Below are 23750 nucleotides of genomic sequence, written 5' to 3' on the forward strand. Positions count from 1 at the left end.
CCTGCAGCCTCCAGAGGGAGCATGGCCCTGCTGACACCTCGATTTTATAAGACTCATTTCCTACTTCTGGCCTCTAGAACTATCAGAGAATAAATTTCTATAGTTTTAAACTACTAAGTTTGTGGTAATTTGTTACAGCAGCAATAGGAAACTAACGCAGGTAGTAAGGAATTAGGAGTGAGAAAGGGATAGAAGAAAGGAAGAGAGGAGTGACACTTTTGAATACACCTCTTTATAAAATTCTGACTTTTGAAATTAATGTTTCACATACTAAAATACATATATGAGTATAAACATACATACATATAAAGATAGGGAAAAATTCAAGAATTATATACAAGGAGATATAAGTAAACCTAACCATAATTCAAGTGACTAACATAGTCACACTGAAGAGAGAGGAGAAAATCAATGAATCAGAGTAACTTTAGATGACAGTATTTAGCTACTTACCCTTAAGCTAAAGATTTTAAGAAAGAACAGCAAACAAATATTCAACTTTAGTTAGTTTTCATAGAGTGGATTAGCAATTCTTCAGTTACTTCCTATGTATGCTAGGACTGAGCAGAAAGTAAATATATTGTAGATAATAGGAACCAGATTTCTGGTTGTTGGAGAAGTAGTTACATTGAAAAGGAAAACGCTGGAATGAACCCTGTGGTTTTCGTTTGGAATTGGAAGTGTCAGTGTGAATGCATGAGTTTTAAGATAGACAGATGATGGACAGATTAGATAGATAGAGGGATAGACAGACAGATACATACATACATAGATGATAGAAATATAGATGTTTGTATACATGCATGTGTGTATACATAAATGTACATAAATTTTCAAGTTCTGTGCCTTGAGAGAGCCTAGCATTAATGACACCCTAGCAGCAATGGGCACACTGAGTACGCAGATCTTGGTTTCTGAACCCGTTCTTCCCCATTCTCCAGTAAAAGGAACCAAGGCTTTTTGGTGAAATGGCTGATTGACTGACTCCAGGGCTGGGGCTGAGAAAGTACAAAATGAGCCAGAAATATCCTGCTGTTCCAGAAAGTAAGGAAGTGTTCAATCAATGATGAGGATTATCAAAAGGACACAGAATCATCTCAAAGGGACTATCACTGGCCAAATATGGGACAATTTGCTCTTCAAAATTATGAAGGTAAGAGATTATAATCTATTGAATAAAATAAGAATCTATGATTCCGTACTGAAATAGGTAGATAGATAGGTAGCTAGATAGGTAGCTAGATAGATGGATAGATAGATGAAAAATAAAGGAAATAATAGCAAATCTACAGTGGAGAAACCTAGCAGACACCACCTTAACTAAGTGACCAGTAACAGTACAAACCACCATCATGTGCTCCTGATACGATGTACTAAGAAGAACTCAACATCACTTCCATAGCACTTTGGCCCAGAATGAACACTTGAATTTAATCCTGAGGAAACATCAGACAATCCCAAATAGAGGGGCATTGTGATTTAGTTTGCCTATACTCTTAAAAAAAGCCAAGGTCAGGAAAGACCATAAAAAAGACTTTCTGACTTTCCCAGTTTAAATGAGTCTATAGAGTCTGAAATTGTCAAAATGAAAACATAAATAATTTATTTCAAAATAAAAAGTAAAAAAATGTAAATACAATTCTACGTGGAGGGCTAAGTAGAGTTTATATAGGGTGTCTGGAAATTGTTCTAGCAAGTCCAGAAGCCTTTCCGCACGCTTATATATATATTCTGCATAGCCCTGATTATGTCCCTTTTCTGCTCAAAAACTTACCTGTATCCTTATCGCCAAAAAACTTCGCACCCCTCCTTTTCTAACTAGTCCTCTACATTTACATTGCACCTGAACTGAACGACTCATTAGAAAATTTGTGCGTTTTTTCCCTTTTATTGCCTTTGTCCTGCCCTTCTCTCAAAATAAAATGTCTCTCTCCACACACTGCAGTCCTCATTTGGTGGAAACCTACTCATCCTTCAAGACCCCTGCATTAGTTTCCTGCAGCTACTGGAACAGAATCCCACAAACTGCGTGGCTTGAAACAATGGAAATGTATTCTCTTACAATTCTTGTGGTCAGAAGTCCAAAATCGAGGTGCCAGCTTGGCTGCACTCCCTCTGCAGCCTCTGGGGGAATCCGTTCCTTGCCTCTTGCAGCTTCTGGTGATGGTTGGCATTTCTGAGCTTGTGAGTGCATCTCTCTCTTCTCCATCTTCATGGTGTCTTCTCTTCCTGTGTGTCTGTACGTCAAATTTCCCTCTGCCTGTCTCTTAAAGGACACTCATGATGATACTTAGGGCTCGCATGGATAATCCAGGATAAACTCCTCATCTCAAAATCCTTAACTTAAATTTTCAAAGACATTTTTCCAAATAAGGTGATATCCACGCTTTTGTCACATAAAGTAATATTAGCAAGTTCCAGGGATTAGGAAGCAAATATGTCTTTAGGGGACATTTGTTCAGCCTACCACACGTTCACATGAACTTCTCTATGTTGGCTTCCTGACTCTACAACCAAATAGGAATCACTCTTTCCTCTGCTACTGTCGTGGCAATGAATGTGGACTACCTTGTATCATTATCAGTGTATATGTCAGATCTCTCAGTGTCTAAATTCTTTGACAGCATGAACTTTCCATTGTTGTAACCCCATAGGACCTAGCATCTATTAGCTGTTCATCTTTTTTCTAAATAATTTCTACCACTATATATAGTTCATTACTTATACATAAAAAATAGCATATATGATGTTAAGAAAACCACCTATGTCACCCATCTTAATAAAATTAACATGATGGAGAAGATACATGATATTTTGTGAATTTAAATTACTAGTTGTCCTTTTATTGAGAAAAGTACTTCATATTTGCTTTAAGGGTGAACATAGCAAAGTTTTCTCAACCAACTGTTATGATAAATATTTAAATACAGGTTCCTGTCATGGCTGAGAAAAAATTGATTTGATGAGGCTATTTGTTTGGGTTTATTTATATTCACTGTCTAAATTTTTATTTTGGGAAGAATCTGCAATCTAGTCTATTTATCTTTTCCTGCTCAGATTTTGGAGAGCTTAGTCAGCAGGCAACCCAGTTTGAAACCAGAGCTTTTCTTTCTTTCTATGACTTAGTGTATTTTAAGAGGCCCTAACTCTATGTAGGGGTTGATGTAAGAACAGCTGAGAGTTTTAGGTAAAAACTATTTCCCTTCATTCTGTTACAGAAACTGTTTACAGGAGATAAGGAAGTTTTGGTCCATATCTAAATAATGTCTCTGACCTCAGTTTTTACTGAATTAAATGAAAGCAGCAATTTTTAAATGTGGAGATAGCTCTTTTTTAAGGAAGCAAATGTTTTAAATAAAAAGATAATATTCCTACATTTATATGAATTCGAAAGCTTACAAAGCATTTTCGTTTCAAACTCATCTATGTCTACACCATCTGGTCTTTCATATCTTCTTCCTGCCTCAGAAGAGGCCATCCTTCAGACCACAGCTTAGCCCTCCTTCCAGCCTCCTGATCCATGGAACTCTGCTCCACCGCTACCCACATCTTTCCTATGTCATCCACTCTCTCTCTGCCAGCTCCTTCCTCTAGCCTATAAAAAGAACACAAACCCTCCCTCCACCCTGGATTCCCCTGTAGCTATTGTCACTTCTCTTTTTATCCTCAAAGAATTATCTGCTCTCATCTCTGCACTCTCTCTGCCATGAAGTGAATGACTTCCAAACTGTTAACCCCCAAGGTTGTTCCCCCTCACATCTTCCTACTGTGTAAGACAAAGCTGGAGGTTCCTCTTTGAAATGAGCTCCTCCCCTGGCCTCCCTGGGGCTCTGTCTCCTCCTACCTCTCACTGCCTCTCTTGCCGCCCTTTTCTCTCTTTCCTCCCTAATGGATGTTCACCAGAGTTCTACCTTCTACCTTCCTTGCGCTTGTACACACTTCCCTCCATAACTTAGTCTGCTTTAGCGATTTCTGTTACCCTTCATTGCTGAGTCCCAAATCCAGAATCTCTTTGGAGCTCCATGTTTGTATATCTGGGTGCCTGCTGGACTTCTCCACCTAGATATCCCAAAGGGACCTCAAACAGCAGATTCATTATTTTCCACAACTGCTGTTCCTTTGCGTTTGCAGTAAGTATCAAAAGGGAGAAGGGATATATGATGAGGAAGTGTGCGGACGAAGATATCTTGGAAACCTCTGCAGGAGCCAGAGGAAAGCCCACCTGGAGAGAACTGTGGAGACGTGGGCTGCAGGACCCTGCACTGCTGGCTGTTGCATGTAAATGTAAGTCCCTTAGTAAAGCTAGGGAGCACAACAGCTGCCTCTTCAAGCGCTCCCCAAGCCCCCAGTCTGTATGGTTTGGATTTTGTGACTGGAAGCCTTGAGTAAAGAAATACTTGAACCTTTGTGGAATTTTCTGTGGAGGCACAGGGCAGAGGGTGGGAAGTAGACCCCACTCCAGTCTCTCAGTACAGTCTAGCCTGTGGACTGGTGTATTGGAGGTGAAAGAGCTGCAAAGAGAGCTACTGCTGCAGGTTATCCATCCAAACACACGCAGACCAAGGCCCCTGATTATTTTATCCCTCCGCAGGGAAGGCTCCCCCCACTCGTACACAGACCCAGGTCAGGGACAAGAAGGCTCGGTGCCCCGTTAAATAACTTGCTGCCCTTGCCTACCAGAGAATCAGTCTTGAATTACCTCAAGCCTCTACCTATCCCAGTGTATGGGAATGAACTGTTTGCTTGGCTGTCTTCTCCCTCAAGGAAAGAGGATTTGCCTCCTCCATCTTTACCACTGGACCCTTTTGGGAAGGGACTCCCAAAAAACGTAAATTGAAGAAAAGGAAGAGACTGTTAGGCAGGCAATTCACATGATAGATGCCATGCCTTGAAACTGAAGTGACACGTGACAAACCACTTCTTCCACTGTCTCAAAGAGGCCCCAGCCAGACCATCTGGGTTCAAATCCCAGCTGTACCACTCACAAAACTTTGCAGAAGTTACTTAAATTTTCTGTGCCTCAGTTTGCTCAACTATAAGAAGGAAATAACAGTATCTACCACATAGGATCATTAAAAGGCACATAAAGGGCTCGACACAGTGCCTAGGACGTGGAAAGCACTGGATAAATGTTGTCTGCTGCTGTTATAATTATTACCTGTCCCTCACTAGGCACGGCAAGAAGTCTTCTCATTAAAGAAAATAGAAATAGTGATTGTAGCAAAGGAGCCTAAAATACTGAAACAAACTTTTGTGATTCTTTTGTCTGCCTAGCTCAAAATGCCCTTCCTGGGCCTAGGTGGGAGGTAGAGATGGCCTCTCAGTAACAAGCTAAAAAAACCAGACACAGGCTGAATGTTCAGGACTCCCTTGCAGCCAGAGTTTGTAGCTATGATCCAGGCTTGACCAACCAGACACACCCAACCCAGGCCTAGCAACAGGAGCTAGTGAGGCCACACAGCAGGGATGGGGGCACTGCGTCACAGTCATGCTCACTTTTTCCAGAGGCAAGCCGCAGTGGCAGTCCCAGCAGTAGTATTGATGTGGGTTCGGTGAGCCAAGGAGTCGAAAGAAAGATTTCTTGGACTGTCAAGTTCTGGTAGTCCTGCTCTTTTATTCCGAGAATAGCATGGGAACAGGACCCATGGGTGGTGAAGAGCTGCAATGGGTTGAGGGTAAAGCTAAATTTACAAGGTATAGGTATGTGAGCTATTTCTTTACTAGATACAGGAAAGATCATGTAAAAAAGTCGTTAAAATGGTATCAGTGCTGGTGGGGTCTGGTTGTTGAGTGGTCGTATAACTTTGGATATGAATAGGTTAAATCAGGTCAGGATGTCCTATGCTTCCCAGAGGATGATATAGATCGGTATGTAGGCCAGGACGCCTTGGGCTTCTTTCATTCCCTGGGGCAGCCTTGATACACATTAGTATGAAGGGCCACTGCTGGCTGTGCAAGATCAGTGGCATCCTCATGGGCTGTGCTGGTAGCATGAGTGTGGCTGGGTCCTTGTCTGCTATGAAGGCCCCCTTGTTCCTGCCTGTTCTCCAAGCCCGTACCTCTATCCTCTCCAGAAATGCTTTAAATCACCCAAGGTCCTTTTCTGCTTCTATCAGCCTGGGTTAGTTTTTCTTGGCACTTTTCAACCTGTCAGACTGATACAGATTATCAGATCAGAAGGATTAATAAAATGTAAGTAGACTATTTCTACTTTGTTTTATTGGTCTGTTGATTTGCAGTATGTCTTCTACTCGGCTCCTGTCCAGAGATTGTTTTTCTTGGATGATTTTTGTTTTAGCAATGCTGAGATGTTAAAGAGGATTTTTGTTGTTATTGTTGTTTGGAAATCAGACTTCCTCTTCTCCTTCTCTCTTCTTCCCCTTTTTTTGGTGTGGGTACTGTGGGTCAGGACAATCAAATGTTAATTGACTGGAATCTGCCCATAGGTAAAGAAAATCGGGCAACCAATTGAGTGTAAGAGTAAAGGAAAATGGAGGGAGAGGAGCAAAATCAGCGCCATGCACAGGAGAGAATCACAATAGAACCATGAGCTTATTTAATTTAACTGGTTTATTTTATAGATAAGGAGCTTGTAACAAAGAACACACAGCTAACGTGTGCTCAAGACACAACTAACTGTATCTTCACACTCCTCATTCAAGGTTCCTGCCTCTATGCATTATGCCAAGAGGCAAATGATCAGAAAGCAAGCTAAGATTAGGTTAAATTCAGCTCAATTAATTATACATTTTAGGTTTATGGTCATGTACGTTGAGAACTTACATTGTCAAAAACATTTTACAATTCACAAAACACTTGGTTCTTTAAATACTCTGAGATAAGATAATCAGCGCTTTTTAAAAAGAGGTGTTGGTATTCATGTCTTGATAAATTTTTTTGACATCTCTCCTACCTCTGAATTCTGTCTCCCTTTTCTATTTGTTTTAGTTTTGAAATTGTAGCTACAAAATGAATCAGGAAGAAAGTAATATTAATGTACTTGAATGAAAGGGTGTGTTTATGGAAACCATCATAAAAATATTTTGGATGCTGTTATTAACATCCATTTTACAAATGAGGAAACAGAAGCTAAGAGAGATTGAGTGACTTGGCCAAGATTAAATAACCACTAAATGGCAGAGTCATGACATGGTTCAATTGAAAAAACATATATATTGAGCATTTAATGTGTCAGGCTTGGTAAACAATATATGGTGCTAGTTAACCTCTAGATAACCAGAAATTTCTATAACCAGTATATTACATTCTAAACCAGTATCACTGAAGTTTTTACTGTACCATGCACTGTAATTTTAGCAGCTGGCTAATCAGTAAATAGTTTTCTACATACACAAGATTCACATAGCCAGATCTCTTTGGAGACCGATCTTGAAATATATTAGACTAAAAGGTTTAACTCAAAATCATGTTTTGCATCATTTGTCTAGATTCTCTAAAGTAAAATGGAAAGTTGTGATTCTCAAATGTCCCCAAATGAACAAAACATCGACAAGAATATGAAGTTGACTGTATCACTGTATAATCAACTATTAAAACCTAAATGTAACGAGCTATTTTCATTTCCAGTCTAATGGCATACAAAGAGGAAATTTTATTCTCTGTATTGTTTCTCCAAATTCTTTGTATAGATTATGAAAGTCATTTGCGAAAGGAAACTCAGCTAACTGAGTTGGAACATAAAGTGAATGATATATATATATACGTTTATATATATATTTTTTATGTAGTTGTGTATAACGGAAAATGTCATACTTCTATATAAAGCTAAAACAGACCATTAGTACAAGACCTAAACATTGATGAGATAGAATTTTCAATCAAATTTCATTCCTGCTTTTCCCTCAGAAAGTTAAAAGCGGGCAGAGCTTTTAAGTGAAAACTATATAATGGTGTCAGCATCATAATGCAAACATGCAAAGAATGCAAAGATGCAGAAGAAATGATAAGATGTGGGCGGGCCCTCTCACAGTAACGTCATAAACAACAAAAACTTTCCAACAGACTTCAGGTGGCTGTCAAGGCTTTTAGACCTCTGACTGATAAAGGCAGTTTCGTCAAAGGAGAGTTTCCTTTTTCACCTAAGCATCAGGAGACAGCACCACGGCGCCAGCTCGGAGCCACAACTGGGCCGTTTCACCCAGCGGACGGCGCCCTGGCTCTCCTGGCCACGCCCGCTCCTGTCGCTCGCGGCGAGGTCCCGCCCCTTCCGCTCCCACTTCCTCTACCCGCGCGCCTTTGCGTCGCCTTCTCAGGACCTGATTGGCTGAGGCGGCAACCGCTAACGGCTGAGGAGTTTAAACCCAAGCCTGGGCCGCGGGCGCCGAGCTCCGGGAGCAGGTGCTGGTCTCCGCCACGCTGAAAAAGCAGTAAGTCGGTGACCTGTCACGTTGGGCGTGGCCGCCCTCTGTCTGGCGGGATGCGGGCCTCTCCCGGGCCGAACCTCCGGGCGCTGCCGCCCCAGGTCTCCGGTCCGCCGAGCCCCGCCGGCCCGCGGCCCCGCCCACTCTCCGCCTGCGGTGTCCGGGTCCGCGGCTGAGGGCTCGCCGGGGCAGTCCCTGGTTCGGGTCTAAGTCGCTGCTTTTTGTTGCTGAGATTTGAGCGCCCAGCTGGGGACTGGGGGAGGGGGCGAGCCGCCAGTTAGAAGGTCAGCTCCTTGAAGGAAGGGAGCTCTGTCTTGTGACTGCTCTGCTTCATGCTTTTACCCGCGATATCTAGCTCCTTGTGAGCGCTCAGTAAGTACCTGCGGAATGAACCTTAGAGACTGCCTTCCCACGTTCTTGAGGGAGCCCTCGCCTTTGGAGCGCTCATCCAGAAGGGAGGCTGGCTGAAGGCGAAGGGGTGATGGAAGCCTGGGAAGAACTTAGAACTTGAACTGGGTCTTGATGTACAAGTAGGGTTTCGTTAGGGAATAGGGACGATGCTTTTTCTAGATGAGGGATGCAATTCGGGAGAGTTGGATGTGGAACTATTTCTGATTTAGAGATAGCCGAGATGCTGGCCGGACAAGAGCTACGGAATACCAATAAATAGGCCTTATTAGTGTTGACTATGTGCCAGGGCCTGTACCAGGCACTATACATACATTGGCTCATTTAGTCCCTACTACGCGATGCCCTTATTTTCTATCATTTTTTAAGTCTGGAAATTGAGACTTAGAGATGTTACGATCACATAGCTGTGAAATGTTGGAACTGGGACTCCTATACAGTCCCAACCACTGTTTATAATACCTCAATCTCTATATGGCAAGTCACACTGGAATGGTACTCCAGGGGCCTGGCTTTGGCTCATAAAGCCTTACTTGGTGAGGTTGTTAATGTGCAGGGTAACCGGGCAGTGTTAAGGAAGACTTTCTGACTTCTAACTTGAAGATTTGGGGGGTGATTGTTGGTGTCATTTATTAAGTAAGGGAACTAAGAACCAACATATTGGGGAGGGCAGTTCAGCTGGGATTTCCTAATTAGTGAAATGAGATTTGATCTTCCTGACAAGATTTTTTGGGAGATGGACTAGATTTCTATGGATCTTTTTCAGGTGTGTGAGATGCAACAGGTTGCATGGAGTTTCTGTGTGTGCCTGTGTTCTGTTATCTATAGAATAGATGGAGATCAAAGTTTCTTTTTGGCAAAGCTTTTAGAAGAAGCATTGAACCTTAATACTGGAAGGTTCCTAGTTCAACTTCTTCCCCATTGCAGAAATTTCTTCTAAAACCATCCTTCTGTTATTTGCTTGACATCTCACAACATTTGTTCAACACTTGAAAAGGAGGTTCATTCCAGTATTGGGCAGTTTTTACTACTTGAAATTTCTTTCACTTATCCTTAGGCATTTCTTCAACACATGTTTATTCAGTAGCTGCTATGTGCCAGGCACTCTTCTGGGCACTGAGGGTACAGCTGGAAACAAACTTGACAAAAATCCGTGCCCTCACAGAACTTAAATTTTAGTAGGAGAAGAAAGACAATAAATTAAATAAGGAAATTATGCAATTTTATGTTAGACATTGATAAGTCAATGTCAAAAAATAAAATAGCAAGTGAAATGATGTCAGGTGTGCAATTTTAAATAGTTTGGTCTGGGAAGGCCCACTAGGAAAGTGGCATTTGAGCAAAGACTTGAAGGCAGTGAGCAAAGCCAGTGGTTATTTGAAGGAAGAGTTGGTACAAAAGAAAAAAAGGAATACAGAGGTTCTGCAGTGGGAGCATCCCGAGGTGGAAAGGGTGGCTGGAGCTTAGTGAGGAGAAGGAAGAGTAGTGAAGAGGTCAGAGAGGTACTGATAAGAACTGGGGAAGGAGAGAGTGTCAAATTGTGTAGTACCTTCTAGGCCGTTGTAAGGATTATGACTCTACTCTTGAGTGAGCTGGAAAACCACTGGAGGGTTTTTAACAGAGGAGTGACATGAATTTACTTAAGTTTTAAAAGGATCATTTTGGTTATTGGGTTGAGAATAGATACTAGGGGAGAAGATGGGAGCAGGGACACCATTTAGGTTGCTGTAGCAAATGACATACATGAGAGAGAATGGCACCTGGATCAGAGTGGTAGTGGTATAAATAGTGGTAAGTGATCCATATGGCTGTGTGGTGAAAGCTGGGCCAGCATGACTGATGATAGAGTGGATATGGGATGTGAGAGAAAGAGGCTTCTAACCTAAGCACTTGGAAGGATAGAGTTGCCATTAAGTGAGCTAAAGGGAGAATGTTTGGGTCGGGGGAGTTTAGAACCTGCTAAAATTGAGATGCATCTTAGAGGTCCAAGTTGGAGATGAGGAGTAGGCAATTGGATGAGTAAGTCTGGAGTTGATTGGGAGTATAAATTTACAAGTCATCAGCATTTATGTTTAAAAGCCAGGACACTGGATGATAGCCCCCAAGGGAGTATATGTAGATGGAAAAGAGATGAGGCTAAAGGTCTGAGAACTGGGGCACTCTAATGTAAGAGGTTAGAGAGCTGAAGAATAACCAACAAAAGAGATTTCGAAGAAATGGTCAATGAGGCAGGACAGTAGGGTGTTTTGGGAGCCAACTGAAGATAGTATTTCAGAGAGAGAATGATCTGATATTAAATACTACTCAGAGATGAAATAAAACGAGAACTGGGCCTTGACTGCTGTATTTGATTTAGCAACATGGCAATTTGGTGACCTTAATGGTCAATTTCCATACAGTAGTGGTAAGAGCAAAAACTTGGTTGACTTTGCAAATGCTTATGTACAGACAAAATATATTATTTAAGTCATGATTGTTACTTTGTAGAATATATTTATCAGTTCTTTTTTCTTTTATTAATCAATACTATGGTTTCTTTCTTTCTTTTTTTTTTCCCACTTCAGTGATGGAGTACCCAGTGTTGGAAACTGGCTCACTTTTTACCTCAGGAGTCAAGAGACATGTGAAAGAAAAAAGAATTTCAAAGCCTGCTAAGTTGAATGTTTCTCTTGCTTCCAAAATCAAAACAAAAATAATAAGTAAGTGCTGTCAATTTTAAAGTATACTCACATTTTTAATTTCCCCTGGAGAATTAATATAGTATTTGGTACTTTATCAAGTATAGAATATGACTAAAATGACTGTTTTGTTAAATGAGGCATTTTTTCCCCATTCAATCCTTCATATCCACTTCAACTCCTATCAATTGGGTGGTTATGATGATTTACTATCAGTCGTGACAGCTGAATTTTTTTTTTATTGAGTTCATAATAGTTAACATCAATGTGAGATTTCAGTTGCACATTGTTTCTTGACTGTCACCACATAAGTGCTCCCCTTCACCCCCTGTGGCCCCCTGACCTCCTGTGACCCCCCACCCCCTTCCCCTGGTGACAGCTGCGTTTTCAGGAGTGAGGCTGGGGCCACCTCCTCCTACACTGCAAAGAAAACACCAATGTGACATTTCTGGAGAAAGAGCTCAAAGAAATGACAGGTGGTTCTTCTGGCATGCTGTAGCAATTGGATGATGGGTAAGAGAGCTGGTTGGCCCAGATAGGGTGCTGTAGTGGGTGATTTTATATGGCCAAAGCTCATCATGAGGGCACTGAGCACTTTGGAGATGGGATTTCATGGATTCTGGAACGAGGATGTCAGAAGGGCAAAAAAAGGAGGTGGGAAAAACTCCCCAAGATAAATTTTCATTGCTTCTAAAAATTATCTCAAAGGTCCATCTCCACCTTAGCAGGAGCCAGAGAAGTTTCCTGCTGATATAGCACCTGTGAAGGGTAATTGTGTGTGCCTTGTGACATAGCCGAGCCTCCTGAGTATCTTTAAATCATAATGTTGCTCCTACCCGGGCCTCGAGGGCCATACTAGGCCACCTCCTGTAGCAGCTGCTATTTCCTGTTCTCTTTGGCAGGACAACTGCACACCCACTGTTATGAAGGAATATACTGAGTTTGAGGAACGCAACAGGTAGTCCTAAACTGGTTCAAGTCTTTCCATTTCCCGTGTCACAGGTGGCTATCTAAAACTACTTTCTCTGTGCCAAAGATAAAGTGGTTTTTTTGGACCCTGTTTTTTAGATACCCAAACTTTCCATGAGTATTTAAAAAATATTATTACTTTTATAAACATATTTTACATACACTGTACTTTTATTCAGTGGAATATGGATTGAATAGTGGCATGTAAATCAAAATTAAGGAAATATAATTACACTAAGTGTACTGAGGGAACACACTATATTTAAGGTGAGTTTCACCAAGGAATTCACAATAAAATTTCTTTGCTAACAACAGAAAAGCATTTCTGATTGAAATTATCTTTACATAGTGCTTGTAAGGAGAAGAGGTCAAATTTAGATTGCAGTAGATGCCTAAACGTAAAAGTAGGGTATTTGGAGTGAAGGTTGAAGATCCTGCAGGATTTAGCTGAGCTGTCCAATATCGTAGTAAGTATGCTCCCTTTCACTCAAGGTTTTGAAAAATGGACTTTGGGAGCATTAACTAATTTGTTCAATCCTGGAGCCACAGAAACTGGTTTTAAAATTTCTACAGATTGGCTGCCCTATTCCTATGGGAGGTCTCAGTTAGAGCTGCAGGATCCGCTTCTCCATTCTACCTCCTGGTCAAAGGTGCGGAGGAAGGCAGGGCAACGCATCAAGATTTAGTCTTTGTGACTGATCTAATTACCCAGAATACCGTGTCTCTGCTGGAGTCCTCTTATTCCCAGCTCTGTAGTCACAGACATTCTACCTCCTGGTCAAAGGTGCGGAGGAAGGTAGGGCAACGCATCAAGATTTAGTCTTTGTGACTGATCTAATTACCCAGAATACCGTGTCTCTGCTGGAGTCCTCTTATTCCCAGCTCTGTAGTCACAGACATTCTGCGTTCCTCACAACTCTTGTTTTTAATCTTCTATCTAGCTTTTATTTCTTCAGCTCCAAACTCTGGGTACATTTTGTTCAAAACTACATCCATATTGTCATTCTCTTCTTTTCCAACCTTTAGTTAAAAATTGTAAAGGGAAATACATTTTGCCTAAAATAATTTTATTAAGGAATCTGAAATTTTATTAAGGTGTAAGTTCAATATTAACTCTCTTAAAATCTTTTTACAGACAATTCTTCTATTTTCAAAATTTCTTTAAAGCACAACAACAGGGCGTTAGCTCAGGCTCTTAGTAGAGAGAAAGAGAATTCTCGAAGAATTACAACTGAAAAGATGCTATTGCAAAAAGAAGTGGAGAAACTGAATTTTGAGAACACATTCCTTCGCCTAAAGCTAAATAATTTGGTATGGAAACTGTATTGTGTTTGAATTCTAAATTATAACTAAAATCTTAACTATATTATTATAGAAGCTCTAAAAATGTATTTAAAATCTCTCATTGTTGTAAAAAATTGTTGGAAGAGTGTGCCATGTTAATGGACAGACTGTTACTGGGTAATAAAATTGGTGTCTTAAGTCTGCATTCTAGATACGTACTTGTGGCTCCACAAACCAGCATAATACCTTGATCAACATTTGATTGGTTATCATAAGCAAAGCTTGGTGCATTAGTACGTTTTAAGGAGGTGGGCATAGTTCTTCCAGTAGGTTGAAAGGAGGGAGTTCCTAGAGTGTATTCTCCTTTATCCCAGCATTTCACTGGCTATAGCCAAATAGAATGAAGATTGTAGTCATTCCTTTTCCTTCCAACTTGCATCTCTCTCCACAGACAGGGCAGTAACAGCCAATGATTGGCTAGGCTGCAACTATAGATCTAATTCTCAAATGAGTGAAAATGAATTTAAAATGGAAAAATGATCTACTAGAGGGTTTAAATTCCTGGAGCTGACAAACTGTGTTCACTTGCTGTATGATGTGTTATTATGAGAAGATAGAAAAATGCTTGTAGGAGAATTTATGATTGATCGTTCAGAAGCATTCAAAATGTGTGTGTGTGTATGTGTACGTGTCTTGTGGCTGTTTGGACTATACAGTGTAGTACCTTCTTAGCTCAATGTGGTCTTAATTTTTAGTTCAATGTGATCTCTATTATTTTCTAAGTCTTCTCAGCTGATGATATTCATAAAGGTATGGTATAATAAACTCCGTATCTTAATTGATTAAAAGGAATCTTTCTGTATTTTATATATGCAGAATAAGAAGCTTATAGAAATAGAAGCACTCATGAACAATAACTTGATAACCGCAATTGAAATGAGCACGCTTTCTGAGGTAAGTAAAATTTGTATGTAAGTGGTATAATTTTTTAACATTAGTGAGGATATTTGAGATTAAATAGCATCAAAGTTAAAGATTCATATCTTAAACTTTGTGCAAAGGAAAGACAATAATATCAGTTTCAACTGGCGAACAGCACATTATCATTTAGTATTGTCCATTATTGAAATTATTATATAAAAATTAGATTTTGATTAAAAGTAACGTTTGCTCAGTGGAATGTAATGACCCCTAAACAGACTAGAAAACATAAAAGATATTAGTAGAAAGGTAGTATGTCAAATTAAGAAAGCATTTGCTTTATTAAAAAAAAGATAGAAAACTATTTGGGGAAAAACAGAGTCAGAACCTACTTTATACCACTCTCTAAAATAAATGTAAAAAGGGAAATTGTATACAATGAGGAGAAAATGTAAATGAAAAGGTAGGAGAGGCCTTTCTGTACCTAGAAACAAAGATAGAAACCATAAAGGAAGCTCTTGGTGGATTTTCTCAGAAAAAAATTTTTTAGAAGGCTAAAAATCATAAAAATAAAAGGTAAATGACGGACTAGGAAAATTAAACATATGAGCAGAAAGAAAGAAGGACCAAGTGTTAATGAATTTAACTCAAGCATCTAAAGAGGAAAATTAATTGTTGTGAAGGAATGGCTAATGAGAAGGCAAAATATACATAATAGGTAAACTGAAGAAAGAAAGTGAAGTCGCAGTTTTACATCCATTTCTTGATAGATTCTGGAGACAGTTTAGTGCTCCAGAGGGTGGCTTTGGAATGGGATTGCCTGTGTTTAGATCCCAGCTCTGCTACTTCCTGCTTCTATGACTTTGACCTTGAACTCTGAAGCTTAGTGTCCTTGTCTGCGTGGTGTGGATAATGGTAGCCTATCTACAAAGAGTTATTGTAAGAGTTAAATGTGGCTAGCGTGTGTCCTGAAAGTAGGAAGAGTGTGATAAATGCTAGCTATCATAGCTTTTATTGTATGTGTATTTTCCTGTGTTTTCTAAATTCTCTGCAAACCTCTGCTTTTAAAAACTTTTTAAGGTCATTTATAAGGCTCTTAAGTGCAGTCTTTGTGGTAAGAAGATATGAACTCTTTCAACCTATGTGGTCAATGTTTAGCTCCTTTGTCATAATTTTTATAAAAGCTAGCCAAAGAAGAGGTACTTTATGGTCTAACTTAATTGACATTTGGATGAAGAGAGGATTTGTGTAAATGTCCCTGTGGAATAGTGTTCAGGGGGTGTAGCTACTAGCATTATAATGTGAGACCTAGGATAACCGGTGAGCAGAGCCTTGTGCGTTTGGCACCCTCTAAGGAGAAGAGATGCTTTTCACTGGAGGGGTGGGTGGGGGGAGTCCGGGAGGGCCTCTGTTTTGCCGATCATCTCACAGGGCAGAATTGAATTGCCCTGAGTAAATTAGTAAGACCAGAATCAGATATAGCAGTGGGGAGTGTAGAGTCCGTATAGGAATTGACTTGGAGAGTAAGAGGGAAAAGCTCATTGGCAAGATGTGGGAGGAGGGTCAGATCACTGATAGCTCGAGGAACTTTGGAGAACAGTCAGCCCTAAAAAAATTGCTCAACAGTCTGTCATGAGTTAGGTGATGTGAAGTTCCTTCCCTCTGTTGGTTCTTTAAAAAAATCTTTAGTAAATCAACATTGTTCCCAGATGTATTTTGTGTGGCTCTCTTTGGAGAACTCAAAGAGAGCTGAGATCAGCATCTGGATTTAGGAAAAGTGAAAAACAGCGGATGCGAAGGTGGAGGATGAAGGCACATCATACAACTTTGGTGTCCACTTTCTTGGACTTATTATTTAACAGACTATCTTTTGCATATCAAGTTTCACAATTGCTTCTCTTTTTACTTGAGCGGGGAGGGTGGTGGATAATATGGACATGTAGTTCTAATACCAAAACAGTATAAAGACGTGTAGAATGACGTCTCACATAATTCTGTTCTGCCTCCAGCTACTTTCTTCTCTATTCTCCTCTCTTCTCCCCGCGCCTCATGCAGGTTACTACTTTTAATTGTTTCTTTATATAAAAACAAACAAACATGTAAATGTTTTCTTAATTTTCTTTGTTACACGAAAGATAACATGCTATACCAACTGCTCTGTGGCTTACTTTTTTTATGTGACATATCTTGAAGGAAGAGCTCTCCGTAGGATTACAGGGAATGCTTCCTCATTCTTTCTTAGTGCTGCTGAGGATGGATCTAGAGTGGACTTGTAGCTCATTTAACTAGGCTCCTGTTGTTGGACACTTGGGTTGTCTTTTGCTGTTGGCTTGATGTTGATGTAGACTGCCTTTTCCTCTAGTGTTATTAATTTTTTTCCTCCCTTCTGGATTATTCCCATCAGGATGCAAAAATGTTATCTCCCGTCTTAAAAAGAAAGAAAGAAAGAAAGAGAACAAAACTAAAACCTCTTACTCCACTTACACCCCTTGCCCCCAGCTATACTATCTCATTTTTCATCTTAGCTTTACAGTGCAATTCTTTTTTTTTTTTAAAGATTTTATTTTTTTCCTTTTTCTCCCCAAACCCCCCCAGCACATAGTTGTATATTCTTCGTTGTGGGTCCTTCTAGTTGTGGCATGTGGGACGCTGCCTCAGCGTGGTTCGATAAGCAGTAGCCATGTCCGCGCCCAGGATTTGAAACAGCGAAACACGGGGCCACCTGCAGCGGAGCGTGTGAACTTAACCACTTGGCCACGGGGCCAGCCCCTAAAGCGCAATTCTTTGAGAGAACTGTTCAGTGTCTGCAGTTTCTCTTGAAATTGCACCAATTGGGTTTTTACCACCACTCTGTTAAAACCACTTTTCTGAAAATTGATCTCCGACGTTACCAGAACCTCTGGATATTTCTTGGTCCTTATGTTATCGCCACATGACTTTTAGGATACTACACTCTCCTGAGTTTCTTCGTACCTTTCTGACTGTTCCTTTTTGGTCTGTTTGCTGGTTCCTCTTTATTTTCCTGACTGCTAAATTTTGGGTACCCCAGGACTCAGTTCTTGGACCTCTCTCTTCTATCTACCCTAGTTCCCTAAATGATTTCATCCAGTCTTCTGGTTTTAATTGCTATTAAATACTGATGACTCCCCAGTTTGCATCTCCAGCCTGGCCATCTCTGAACTCCAGACAGTACATAGCCAGCTACCTACTTGGCATTGCTATTTGGATGTCTAAGTGGCATCTTAAATTTCACATTTGCCACCAAACCAATTCCTTTTGGGGTCTTCACCTCAGGTAATTACACTTCTATTTTGCTATCTTTTCCTCACACCCCATATCTGATCCTTTAGCAGATTCTTTTAGTGCTGCCTTAAAAATCAGTCTGGAATTCTATCACTTCTCACAGCCCTCGCTTTCACCACTCATCTGAGTCACCATGATCTCTTCCCTGAATTATCGTAGTAGCATGCCAGCTGGGGCTTCTTGCTTCTGCCCTTGCCCCTCTCTGTTCTCTTCTCAGCATAGCAGCCAGAGTGATCCTGTTAAAATGTAGTTTCTGCTTAAAGCCCTCCAGTGGCTTCCCATCTCGTCCACTGCCCAGTATTGTCTGAAAACCGAAACTCTTGTTCTTTCTCTGCCCTCATCTACTACTCGCCTTCCTGCTCTTTAACATCTTCTGTACGCAGGCTTCCCCCTGCTCCGTCTAACACAGGCAAGCTGCCCTCCCAGGGCCTTGGACTTGTTCTTCCTTCACATGGCCAGTTCCCTGGCTTGCTTCAGAGCATCATTCAGAAGTCACTTTGGTGAAGCCTTCCCTGGCAACCCTGCATAAATCTGACTCCTTCCCCACCCCTGTCCCAGTGTTTCATGTTCTGCTTCCCTGCTTTAATTTTTCTCCTTAGCACTTAACACTATATAACATATAATTTTACTTATTATGTGTTTGTCCCCCCAGAATATAAGCTTCTTGAGTACAGGATTTTTGTCTGTACCACAACACTGTCTAGAACATGGTAGAATGCAATAAATACTCTTAAAATGTTGTATAGTGTTTCCCCATTAAGAACGATGCTTGTGTGTATGTGCTTTTTTAAGGATGAGGTCCATATTTATCCTGTAATACTTGTGTTATTGAGCTTTTAAAATAAAAAATAGTGATAAATAATGTAAAAATACCTTTTTAGCACTTACGGTGATGATCATGTGGTCTCTCTTTTTAGGAGTATTAACATGACTTATTTTAGTAGCTTTGCTAATTTTGCATTTCTAAAATAAATGTCAGAAATGACCTATTATTCTTTTGATGTGCTACTGAATTCTTTTGGCTAGTATTTAGTTCGGGAATTTTTTACTGTTATTCATAAGTGAGGTTTCTTTGAGGTTTTCTTTTTGTATAGTCTTTAGGCATTGATAAAAATGTTGTATATATATTAAACTCATAAAAAGAATTTGGGTGTTTTCCTTTTCCTGTGCTCTGGAAAAATGATATAGTGTTAGAATTATTTTTTCTTTAAAGGTTTGGTAGAATTCTCTTGTGAAACCATCTGGATCTGGGTCTTTCTTGGTGGGAATGGTAGCTCTTTGTTAACTTTATTTGTTCTAGGTATGTTGTTTTGCTTAGGAAAATTTCTTTCTATCGTTTGTGGTCAGTTTTATTGAACTATATTTCCTTAGAAAATGATCCATCTTATCTGTGTTTTCAAACTGATTTGCATAGAGTTGGCCCAAGTAGTTTGTTATTTTTTTAATTTTGTCTGTGTTGTATATTCCTTCAGTTGACTAATTTTGTGTATTTGGGCTTTTCTCTGTTTTTTTTTTTTTCCCCCACTAGGTGGTTGTGGTTTTTCTATTTTTATTCTTTTAAAAGAATCATCTTTTGTATTTAATTTTGAGTTCTACTATTTTGGTGTTTCAAACTTATTAGTTTTTGCTTTTTTCTTTAGTGAGAAGTCCTTTCTTCTGCTTTTCTGTGCTTTATTTTATTGTTACTTTTCTAACTTTGAGTCAGATGCTTATTTATTTTTTATTCTTTCTTTACTCTGTAGGTAAGGTGTCATTTCTCTCTTAGTGCTCTCAAGATTTTTGTCTTTGTCTTTAGTTTTGAGAAGTTTGGTTAGGATGTGTCTTGGCATAATTTCTTTGGGTTTATCCTTTTTGAAGTTCACTCAGCTTGAATATGCAGGTTGATTTCTTTTGCCAAGTTTGGAACATTCTCAGCCATTATTTCCCCACAACTTTTTTGGCCCCACCCCCCTTCTTGCCTTCTGGGACTCGGGTGACGTGAATGTTGTATCTTTTATCATAGTTCCACAAATCTCTGGCACTCTGTTTTTTCAGTCTCTTCTTTCTTGCTTAGGTGGGTACTTTATTGCTCTATCTTCAAGTTCACAGATTTTTTTCCCCTTTGTCCTCTCCATTTTGCTGTTGAGTTCAATGAGTTTTTAATTGATTTTGGTTATTGTATTTTTCAGTTCTAAGTTTCCATTTGGTTCTTCTTTACATCTTCTGTTTCTTTTCTGAGACTTTCTTTTTTTCATGTGTTTTAAGCCTGTTAGTAATTGCTTTTTGAAGCATTTTTATGATAGTTGCTTTAAAATCCTTGTTAGATAATTCCAACATCTGTGTCATCTTGGTGTTGGTGGTCGTTGATTGTCTTTTCAAGTTGAAATTTAGGTTTTCCTAATTCTTGGTGTGATGAGTTACTTTTGATTAAATCTTAGACATTTTAGGTATTATATTATGAGACTCTGGATCTTATTTAAACCTTCTCTTTTAGCAGGCTTCCTATGACACCATGTGGTGATAAAGGGAAGTGCCACCTACTGCCAAGTGAAGGGTCAAAGTTTAAGTTCCCCACCCAGCCTCTGTTGACACCCTGGACACAGGGATGTCTCCTAACTCATGGGTGGGTTGGGAGTTCAGGCTGACACCACCGTGGCTGGGACAGCGAGTGACGCCTTGTTACTTTTATGGCTTCCAGGGACACCAGGGTGAAGGGGATAATGAAGGGGGAGGTTGTTACCATTGAAGAGTGGTGAAAATCCTGGCTCTCTACTAGACCTCTTCTCTCACCACCTTGGTGGAGAAGGAGAGGGGCTCCTTGTTGTTAGTGAGTGAGAATGGAGTCCAGAGTCTCCCTGTGCTCTCCCTGACATTGCTGGGTCAGTGCAGAGCTGCCCCAACTCTCCCTTTGGCCTTCGCTCACAGTGTCCCTGGTTTGGAAGAGAATTGCCTTATTATAGCTTGGTGAGTGTGGAAGTTCAGGCTCTCTATTTGGCTTTGCACCTTTGTCAAAAATTAGTTGACCAAATGTGTGTGGGTCTATATCTGGACTCTCTTCTATTTTATCAATCTATTTGTCTGTCTTTCTGCTACTACTGTACTATTTCAATTACCATAGCCCTCCAACTTTGTTCTTCCTTTTCAGAGTTGTTTTAGTTATTCTAGGTCCTTTGCATTTCCCTATGAATTTTGAAATCAGCCTGTCAATTTGGCCATACCCCTGTTTCTGTTACAGGTTAACACTGTAGTAGGAAAACATGGTTGCACGTTGCCCAGTTTTATGGTATTTATTTTCAAAGAGTGTCAGGTAATTTACAAAATATAGATAAGCAAAAATTTAAAAGATATATGAAAATCACCCAGACTTTGACTTTTAAAAGGTCATTTAAAAATAAGTGTTATGAAGTCCAATAATGTATTATGTAATACGTATGTAGACATGAGTGTATTGCACATATATGTAGAGATACTGTATATGTGCGGGTGTGCACGTGTGTATTCATTCCTATTAGTAGTGATTGTTAGAAGTGGTATAATTAGTAGTAATTATCTTTAGATGGCAGATTAAGGATGAACTGTGTTTAACCTTATCATCACATTATTCTCATTCAACTATTGAAGGCTAATGAAAGAATCGTTCTGTTACTGTTGGTATCCTTGGTACTTTAATAACAAACATGATATAAGGAGATGAGAATTTTGTTCCTTTTCATCTTCTTTGTTCTTTTCAAAAATAGTTCCATCAGAGTTCCTTTCTGCTGCCAGCTAGCAAGAAGAAACGGGTTAGTAAACAGTGCAAGTTGATGCATCTTCCATTTGCAAGGTAATTGCTTCAAAACTCAGTTAAATACTGACTTGCACACTTCTGCCTGAACTAGACTTTAAATGGTTTTTTTCAGTCTGCTTCCTTTAAACATAGAAAAACATTTACAAATAAATAATGAAATAAATTGTTAATATTGTACCGGTAAAAGAAATTGAACACATCCTCTAATAGAATTCAGTTTTATACTTTGAAATATTCTTCTGCTTTCCCATACACTCTAGAGAAGAAGGAGGCTCAGGTGGACCTTTAGCAACACGAGTTGGAATCACACTGCTTCAGAGCACTTAGATTTTTGTATAACACAATCAGTGTTTGTGTGTGTCATGCAATATTTGGGTTTCATCAGCCTGTAGTTCCCTACTGAGGAGGAATGAGATGGTCTGTGGTATTTGCCACAGCTCGTACCTCCAGGGCTCCAAGGACACTTCCCATCACTTCAACAGTCAAGTTCATCTGTAGGAGATGTAGTAGAACTCTTCAGTTCTTTTTTTCCTTTCTCCCGGGTCACATTGTTTTCTACTAGCCTCATTGTTTTCTACTAGGTAAATCTGATAACTATTTCTACCTTTATTATCTTTCATACTACCCCAGACTTTAAATGATCTTTCATCATTGCTGTTCTCCTGACCCAAATTTCTCATATCTTGATTAATTTGATTATAAGTCATAGTAAACACCCTATTTCAAACTTATCATTTTAAAGACAGTCATTGAAGCCCAGAGAGGTAAAATGACTTAATTAATGATATTGACCAAAATTCTCTTGTCTCTTTGACAGTGTTCTTTCAGTTATGTGACTTATGTCTTATATCTTAAATTTACTTTGTCACTTTGTATTCGTTCTAGTTTGTTCCATTGTTTTGTCTGTTATGCTATCCAGAGACCACATTGCACTGGTACATTTTAGCTGCTATAGTTTTAAAATAGTACATTTTGTTGTCTTGTAGATCTGTTACTTAGTTCTTTTTCAAGAATATCTTGGCTGTCATTATGCACACGTTGTTTCATGTCAGTGTTATACAAATCAAATGTCAACTTGCCTTCCAAAAAATTTCATTGTATTTTTTAAGTAAACGTTTGTTTGAAGTATAATATACATGTTAGAAAAGTGCAAAAGTCTTGAGAGCATGGTGAATTTTCACAAAGTGAACACTGTTGCATAACCAACGCCCAGATCAAGAAATAATATGACCAGTACCTCAGATACCCCCTTGTGCCTTTCTCTAGTCACTACTCACCACCCACCCAAGGATAAATATTATCCTGACTTCTAGATTAACCTAATAGATTAATTAGTTTTGTATAGTTTTGAACTTCATGTAATTAAATCATTTAGTATGTATAATTTTTGTCCCGGGCTTCTTTTGCTCAGCATTGTTTGTGAGATTCCTTCCTATTGTCATATGGTTATAGATCAGTCATTCTCATGGCTGCATAATATTCCATTGTATGATTATACATAATTTATTCATCCTTCTGATGGCAAACATTTAGGTTTTTTTTCTAGTTTTGGTCTATTACAAATAGTGCTGCCATGTGTATGTCTTTTGATTAATGTATGTACACATTTCTGTTGAGTATATACCTAGGAGTAGAATTACTGGATTTACATATATTTGGCTTTAGGAGAAACTGCCAAACAGTTTTCTAAAGGGGATATACCAGTTTACATTTCCAGCAGCAGTATATGAGAATTCTTGTTGTTCTGTGTCCTCAACAACACTTAGTATTGTCTGTCCTTTTCATTGGCCATGTTGGGGTGTGTGTAGTGGTACTACATCGAGGTTTTAATTTCCCTGATAACTAATGAAATTAAGCATCTGTTTGTATGTTTATTTTCTTTCTATTGGATTGTCTACCATTTTTTACGGATTTCCGGGGGTTCTTTATATACATTGCGTCTAAGTTCTTTGTGTATTACAAATCTCTTTTACTCTGTGGCTTGCCTGTTTACTCTGTTAATGGTGTTTTTAGGTAAACTGAAGTTCTTTATAAAATCCA

The 23750-nt window shown here is 39.5% G+C and overlaps 1 protein-coding gene across 11 annotated transcripts in view; it reads left to right on the forward strand.

Annotated features, from left to right (window-relative positions):
* The first annotated feature begins 7994 nt into the window (after positions 1-7994).
* SGO2 (shugoshin 2) overlaps positions 7995-23750 on the forward strand; it is a 36776-nt gene continuing 21020 nt past the window's right edge. For 2 of the 11 annotated variants that reach the window (XM_005601672.4, XM_023622321.2), the window contains exons 1-5: positions 7995-8387; positions 11354-11488; positions 13572-13747; positions 14597-14674; positions 21661-21746. In XM_005601672.4, the coding sequence (XP_005601729.3) occupies position 8387; positions 11354-11488; positions 13572-13747; positions 14597-14674; positions 21661-21746 (476 nt within the window). In that variant the 5' untranslated portion in view covers positions 7995-8386. Of the gene's footprint in view, positions 8754-11353; positions 11489-13571; positions 13748-14596; positions 14675-21660; positions 21747-23750 lie in introns of all 11 variants that reach the window. The other 9 variants (XM_070242132.1, XM_023622322.2, XM_070242131.1 and 6 more) reach the window with 9 other exon arrangements.

This window comes from Equus caballus, chromosome 18, assembly GCF_041296265.1.
Source record: "Equus caballus isolate H_3958 breed thoroughbred chromosome 18, TB-T2T, whole genome shotgun sequence".
NCBI classification, from domain to species: Eukaryota; Metazoa; Chordata; class Mammalia; order Perissodactyla; family Equidae; genus Equus; species Equus caballus.